General features: G+C 41.9%; 1 protein-coding gene across 1 annotated transcript; it reads left to right on the top strand.

Annotated features, from left to right (window-relative positions):
- The first annotated feature begins 1,538 nt into the window (after window positions 1-1,538).
- LOC132607990 (uncharacterized) lies at window positions 1,539-4,110 on the top strand. Its single transcript, XM_060322073.1, has 3 exons — window positions 1,539-1,641; window positions 2,605-2,768; window positions 3,841-4,110. Exons 1-3 carry the CDS (start codon window positions 1,539-1,541, stop codon window positions 4,108-4,110), a joined length of 537 nt encoding a protein of 178 aa, XP_060178056.1.
- Window positions 4,111-8,314: the final 4,204 nt, after the last annotated feature.

Here is an 8,314-nt window from a genome sequence, read left to right on the forward strand (position 1 = left end):
GTTAGAATGTTCGGAAAGCGAGAAAACGAGGAAAAGAAGCAATCTTGACGGACCGTCAACATGACCGATGGTCTGTCGAATTGCCTCGTCAAAAAGTTCCTACGAAGTAACAAAAACATCAAAGCATACTCAGATCGTCGACTTGCACTGTCGACATGATCGACGGTCCGTCGAAGTGCTTCGACGGTGGAATTCTTACAGGGTGATAAAAGTGTACTCAGATCGTCGAGTCAGTCGTTGAGCATGTCGATGACCGTCGAAGTGAAAAGGCGACCCGTCGAAGTGCTAGCCGAGATGGAACAGGACTGGGATTAATTATTCCGAGTTTTAACTTGTATAAATACCTGTTTAGGTTTTATTTTTCAGACGTCTGGAGTTTTAGACTTGTAGTATTTACTTTTGAGTTATTCTTGCTTTTGAAGACTTCCAGACTATTACATTCATTACTTTCAAGTTTTATTCGTAAGTTCAATACAATAATTCAATTATTCTATCTTCAATCTTTTATTGTTTTCTTGTTGCCATGAGTAGCTAAACACCTTTACTAAGGTTGTGAACCCAAGGATGGGTATTTTTTGATTGGGGATCGTGAAAGATATACGCATAATGGATTGTTAGGATTTATTTGTTCTTCGTTTTCATCATATAGTTAGTGGTTGCAAACATTAGCTAACGCCATGAACTTTAGTTTATTTGGGAAAATAGCTAGGGTTAGGTAAGAGCAAATAACAAGAACTCAAGGCTTTAAACCTTGTTTAATAAATTCACTTAGGAATAAGAGGAATTTACTTGGCAAAATTAACCGTTCTTCATGCATACTTTCTTATTTTTGGAAAAAGCATAGAAAGAAATAATCTTTTCTTATTGGGAAATAGTTCAGATTCACATAGTGGTTAAGTGCATCAATATAAACAGTCCATTAAAAGTATATCAAGATCGATACCCATGATCATACACTTTATCTGATGGGGACACAACCTTGGCTCTTTTTACCCATATATTTACAACTTTAAATTTTCAGTCACTTTAAATTAGTCCACAAACCAAATCAACTATAAAACCTTTTTCTGGAATACACCTGGATCGCAAGATTAGTATAATACTTGTTTAGTAAACTTTTCACACCATATTCTCTATAGGATTCGACCCCAACCTAGTTGGGTTACTATATTTGACAACGTCCGCGTTATACCATTAATAGGTGTAATTTGAGCGTATCAAGAGCACAGACAGTCGGGGGAGGTGAAGGACTCGCCCAGACTCACCCCGATGACATATCTCATCCAGTATTCTTGGATATTATGGCCGGTGTACTTCTTCATCTTGAAGGCCAGCATGCCGTAGGTGGTGCCACTACATCAGTTGGTTTCCAGACTAGAGTGTGGGTACGGGCTACCGAGCAGGGTAAGATTATGGGGATGCATCCTGCTGCTGCTATGGCCCTAGGTGGTATTCCAGCCCTTGAGGGTGCTCCCAAACTCATGGCAGTTTAGACTTTGACTGTTGGAGATCAGGAGTTTATTGGGAGGTTCCTAAAGATGGAGCCGCCTAAGTTCTTTGGCAGGCGTAATGAGGATGCGTGTGAGTTCGTTGTGGAGATACATGAGAGGCTCTATAAGATGGGCATTGTGGAGTCCCATGGTGTGTATTATGTGTCATTTCAGTTTCGCAGGGATGCGAAGACTTAGTGGTGGACTTATATTGAGGGAAGACCCGTTGGTGCACCTCCACTTACTTAGATCCAGTTTCATCAGATTTTCTTGGAGAAGTAAGTGCCGCGTAATTTGAGGGATGAGTATGGAGATAAGTTCCTTCACTTGCGATAGCGAGGCATGTCAGTGTCAGAGTATGAGGCCATATTTCTATTTTTGGCTAGGTATGCTGCCTAATTGATTCTCACGGAGGAGGAGGGGGTTCATAGCTTTGTTAGTGTTGCTTGTCTCCAATTGGTAACTTTGGGATCTTCCTTTTAGGAGGTTGTTGACCATACTGTGGGCGTTGATTAAGCCAAGGCTCGATCTTTAGGAGAGTCTAGTGAGAAGAGGCCTAGTCATCATAGTGGGTTTAGTGGTTCTAGCTACAGGGATGGAGGATAGTTATCCAAGCGTTATCAGGTGGTCCTTCTACGCCAAGTGGTTATAGAGCTGGTCAGTCCCATAGTAGTTCTTACTCTCGTCCAGTTAACTGTGATGGTCCCTCTGGTTCATCAGCTTTCGTGTTTCAGCCTCCAGCCTCCAGATCTTGCTATGTTTGTGGTGACTTTGGTCACCTGATGAGAGATTGTCCTAGATTCAGACGGAGTGGGTCCCAGTAGGGTTCTCGGTTCCAGACTTCGAGCACTCCAGCACCATCTAGTAGCTAGGGTTGTTCTTCAGCTAGAGGAAGTACTCAGTCAGGCTGCGGTGGATCTCATCTGTCCAGGCGTGGACACTAGTCGGGTAGAGGGGTTCTTAGGCCTCCAGAAGAGGGGCGCAGTCGGCCCAGAGGAGCCGCGGTGGTTGTCATTGCAATTCTTTTCTAGGTAGGCCCGAGGCTGAGGCCTCTGATGCTATGATCTCAGGTAAAATTTTCATTGTCGACCTGCTTCAGTCTTGTTTAATCTAGGGTCTAATTTCTCATATGTATCTGCCTATCATTCTGTTGGTTGGGATTTTGCTAGTGACCGTCTTGATGTACTTGTCCATATGTCTACTCCAGTTAGATATTCAGTAGTTATTGATCGAGTCTTTCAATCTTGCTTAGTTACTTTTATGGGATATGATACTTGGGTAGATTTGATAATATTGGATTTGGCAGACTTTGATATTATCTTGGGTATGACCTTGTTGTCACCGTATCACACTATCTTGGACACTCACGCCAAGACAGTCACATTAGCTATGCCTGGGATTCCTAGATTAGAGTGGAGGGGTACTCTGAGCCCCGCTCCGAAGAAAATCATTTCTTATCTCCATGCAAATAGGTTAGTTAGCAAGGGGTGTTTGGCTTACTTTGCTCATATTCGTGATTCTAGCATTGCTTCTATGCCGCTTGAGTCCGTGCCCATTGTGTGTGAGTTCACGGAGGTCTTTCCTTCTGATTTGTAGGATCTGCCACCTGACCGCAACATTAATTTTTATATTAATTTGGATCCGGGCACGCGCCCTATTTCTATTCCTCCCTATAGGATGGCGCCCATAAGTTGAGGGAGTTGAAGGAGAAGTTATAGGATCTGTTGAGTAAGGGGTTCAGTAGACCGAGTGTGTCCCTTGAGGTGCTCCTATTTTGTTTGTGAAGAAGAAATACGGTACGATGAGGATGTGCATAGATGACAGTCAGTTGAATAAGGTCACCATTCATAATAAGTATCCTATTCCTTGCATTGATGACTTGGTCGACCAGCTTCAAGGTGCTTCGGTATTTTTGAAGATTGATTTAAGGTCAGGCTACCATCAGCTGAGGATTCGGGCCGAGGATGTTCCAAAGACTGCCTTTAGGACTCGTTATGGTTATTACGAGTTCCTTGTGATGTCATTTAGGCTTACGAATGCCCCAGCTGCATTTATGACTTTGATGAATGGCATTTTCAAGACATATCTTAATTCCTTCATCATTGTCTTCATCAGTGATATATTAGTGTATTAAAAGATGTTGAAAGAGAAGAAGCTTTACGCTAAGTTTTTGAAGTGTGAGTTCTGGTTTGAGTCTGTGGTTGATCCCAAGAAGATCGAGGCTGTTAGAGATTGGGTGAGGCCCACTACTGTGAATGAGATTCATAGCTTCATGGGATTAGCCAGCTACTACTGTCGATTTGTGCAGTGTTTCGCTTCTACTGTTTCTTCATTGACCAGATTGACTTAGAAGGAGGTTTCCTTCCAGTGGTCCGATGCTTGTGAGGAGAGCTTTGAAAAGATCAAGACTCTTTTGACTCCAGCCCCAATTTTGGCATTACCTGTGGAGGGTAAGGATTTCTCAGTGTATTATGATGCATCCCGTGTTGGTTCGGGTGCTGTGTTGATACAGGAGGGTAAAGTCATTGCCCATGCTTCCCGACAGTTGAAGATCCACGAGAAGAACTACCCTACCCATGATTTGGAGTTGTTAGCGGTAGTCTTTTCCTTAAAGATTTAGAGACACTATCTATACAGAGTCCATTGGGAGGTGTTCACCGATCACCTTAGCCTTCAACACGTGTTCAGTCAGAGAGATCTAAATTCTAGACAACATAGGTAGATAGAGCTTCTGAAAGAATATCACATCACCATTCTCTATCATCCAGGGAAAGCCAATGTAGTAGCTGATGCCTTGAGTCGCAAGGCAGTGACTATGGGTAGCTTAGCCCGATTGGTTGCTTCTGAGCATCCGTTAGCCATGAAGGTTCAGACTCTGGCTAACAGTTTCGTGCGCCTTGAAATTTCCGTTCCGTGCAAGGTGTTAGCTTGTGTTGAGGCAAGGTCATCTCTATTGGAGTAGATTAGGGCCCAACTATTTCAGGATGCCTAGTTAAGTAAGATTCGTGATAAGGTTCTGAGATGTAAGGCAAAGGAGGCCATGCTTGATAGTGAGGGGATTCTGAGGATCAAGGGACGCGTGTGCGTTCCTCGTGTTGGTGATTTAACTCGTTTGATTTTGGAGGAGTACCATAGTTCCAGATATTCCATTAATCCAGGTGCTACTAAGATGTATGATGATCTGAAGCAGCATTACTGGTGGGGTAGGATGAAGAGAGATGTTGCAGATTTTGTGGCTAAGTGTGGGAATTGCCAGCAAGTCAAGTATGAGCACTAGAGACCAGCTGGTGTGCTTCAGAGGATGCCCATTGCCGAGTGGAAATGAAAGAGGATCGCCTTAGATTTTTTTGTGGGTCTTTCTATGACCTTGGGCAAGTTTGATTCAATTTTGATTATTGTTGGTCGGTTGACTATGTCCGCTCATTTCAATTCAGTTCAGGTCACTTATACTGCAGAGAAGTTAGCCCGGATTTACCTTCGCGAGATTGTACGATTACACAGGGTCCCTATTTTTATTATCTCAGATTGAGGCCTTCAGTTTACTTCTCACTTCTGGGGGGCTTTACAGGCAGAGTTGGGTACTCAATTGGACCTTAGTACAAGTTTTCATCCGTCCGAGAAGACTATCCAGGTGCTCGAAGATATGTTGACAGCATGCCTCATTGATTTTGGTGGTTATTGGGACCAGTTCTTACCCTTAGCGAAGTTTGCATACAACATCAGTTATCATTCCAGCATCGATATGGCGTCATTTGAGGTTTTGTATGGTAGGAGGTGTCGTTCTCCTAATGGGTGGTTTGATGCTTTTTAGGTTTGCCAATGGGGCACAAAATTGTTAAGAGAGTTCGTGGACAAGGTGAAGCTTATTCAGGAAAAGCTTCTAGCCGCCTAGAGTTGACAGAAGATGTATACAGACCGGAAGGTTTGAGATTTAGAGTTTATGGAGGGCGAGCAGGTGCTTCTGAAGATTTCACCTATGAAGGGTGTGATACGCTCAAATTACACATATTAATGGTATAACGCGGACGTTGCCAAATATAGTAACCCAACGAGGTTGGGGTCGAATCCTACAGAGAATATGGTGTGAAAAATTTACTAAACCAGTATTATACTAATCTTGCGGTCCTGGTGTATTCCAGAAAAGGGTTTTATAACTGATTTGGTTTGTGGACTAATTTAGAATGACTGGAAATTTAAATTTGTAAATATATGGGTAAAAAGAACCAAGGTTGTGTCCCCGTCAGATAATGTGTATGATCATGGGTCTCGATCTTGATATACTTCTAATGGACTGTTTGTATGGATGCACTTAACCTCTATATGAATCTAAACTATTTCCCAATAAGAAAAGATTATTTCTTTCTATGCTTTTCCAAAGATAAGAAAGTATGCATGAAGAACGGTTAATTATGCCAAGTAAATTCCTCTTATTCCTAAGTGAATTTATTAAACAAGGTTTAAAGCCTTGAGTTCTTATTATTTGTTCTTACATAACCCTAGCTATTTTCCCAAATAAACTAAAGTTTATGGCGTAAGTTAATGTTTGCAACCACTAACTATATGATGAATACGAAGAACAAATAAACCCTAAGAATCCATTATGCGTATATCTTTCACGATCCCCAATCACAAAACACCCATCCTTGGGTTCACAACCTTAGTAAAGGTGTTTAGCTACTCATGGCAACAAGAAAACAATAAAAGATTGAAGATAGCATAATTGAATTATTGTATTGAACTTACGAATAAAACTTGAAAGTAATGAATGTAATAGTCTGGAAGTCTTCAAAAGCAAGAATAACTCAAAAGTAATTACTACAAGTCTAAAACTCCAGACGTCTGAAAAATAAAACCTAAACAGGTATTTATACAAGTTAAAACTCGGAATAATTAATCCCAGTCCTGTTCTATCTTTACTAGCACTTCGACGGGTCGCCTTTGCACTTCGACGGTCATCGACATGCTCGACGACCGACTCGACGATCTGAGTACACTTTTATCACCTTGTAGGAATTCCACCGTCGAAGCACTTCGACGGACCGTCGATCATGTTGACAGTGCAAGTCGACGATCTGAGTATGCTTTGATGTTTTTGCTACTTCGTAGGATCTTTTTGAAGAGGAGATTTGACGGGCCGTCGAGCATGTTGACGGTCCGTCCTTATGCTTATCCGAACAGATTGCCTATTTTCCTCGTCTTTTCGCTTTCCGAGCATTCTAACTTCAAAAAACCTGCACAACACATAAAACACATCAAACTACCACGAACGTGCTCGAAAACAAGTAAAACTTAGAGTTAAAGAGCATTAGATGTGCCAAAAATCTCGGCACATCAACACCCCTAACTTAAAGTCTTTGCTTGTCCTCAAGCAAGTCAACTAACAGACTCAATCTACAAATGTTTCGATATCACAAAGTAAAGGTGTCTACAGTGGTTATGGCAATTAACTTCCGGCATATCAAATGTATCCCACTGACTCTCCCCCCAATAGAGATGAAACCAAACAAGGACCCGTTGCAACTAATCATAAGACTTCAATTTATGACATCTAGTTATCACAAAAACCATAGTGCACACGAATCAAGACTCACGGGAAACCAGTCACTTAACAAATCCTAATTCCCTCACAAAGACCAAAGAATGTCCCAACATATATGTACACACAGAACGGGACAAAAGACAAAGGAGAAGAGAAACAATCACACTCACAAAGAAATTCCTACAGCTATGCATGCAATTACCATAAGCTTACCCTTATTTTCAGCACCCTTAACTTGGACAGTTCGGCTGTGATTACACTAGGACTTTTTCAAGGTTGTAATGTAGGCTTGGGGATGGGTAGGATAGATATTTGGGCAACAGTGACTCACCCTCCTTGAACACTACATCTTATTCTTCTCTTTTTACCCTTTTTCGCCTTTTGTTTTCTTCCCTTCTTTCTTTTTGTTGCCTCGGTGTGATTTTATTGTGATTCTACTTCTCTACACATTTTTCTCTTTTTTTTTCTTTTACCCTTACCACAACGCTGTCTTTTAACTGGGCACTTTTCTTCACTCCACTTTAGGCTTATGCCTCATATTCCCCTTAGTCCACCTATCACCCCCAACTTAGGCTTTTAGCCTCAATCTTATTATTTTAGAGCCAAGGAGGGACCGGGTGCAAATAGAGATGGATATTAAGAACGGGTAGCGGCTTGTTACGACTAATCAAAGATAGGTTTTCAGTCTCAAAATGGCTAACAAGGGATATTAATCTATGGGTAGGCTTATATTCAGGATAAATAGGGGTTTCCTAACACAAACAAAGCCTAAGATCATTTCACAACTTCACTTATCTTCAGAATGCAGACACGACTAACCAGGTAAGTTCTAGATCACATACAAAACTAGAGAATATATCTACAAAACCTCACAACACATGGCATCAGAATTGTCAACACACTAGTCTCCCCGCTAAAATTCCGCACACAAGGTAACCCAATAATCTAAATGTCACACAAGGAAGCATGCATGTCAATTAAACAACCAAGTCCATTTTCTCAAAAAAAAACCAGAAAGAACCATGGCAAAGAAAAGCCGAGGAGGTCCTAAACACATATATGATATATCAAATACTCCCACCCCCAACTGAAAAAGTCTGCAATGTCCCCAATGAAGAAAAAGTAATACCAGGGAGTAGGAATACCTGTGGCGCCCTAGGCGCGCTGCTCATCTCGCTACTCATCGGTCTGCGAGGCATCAGGTGGTGCGACCGCACCAACAACAATCTCTGTCGTAGCATCAGAAGCTCCATCAGTAGTGGTGCCCGTAGGCACTGGCACTGGA

This window comes from Lycium barbarum, chromosome 8 (genome assembly GCF_019175385.1).
Source record: "Lycium barbarum isolate Lr01 chromosome 8, ASM1917538v2, whole genome shotgun sequence".
Lineage (NCBI taxonomy): Eukaryota > Viridiplantae > Streptophyta > Magnoliopsida > Solanales > Solanaceae > Lycium > Lycium barbarum.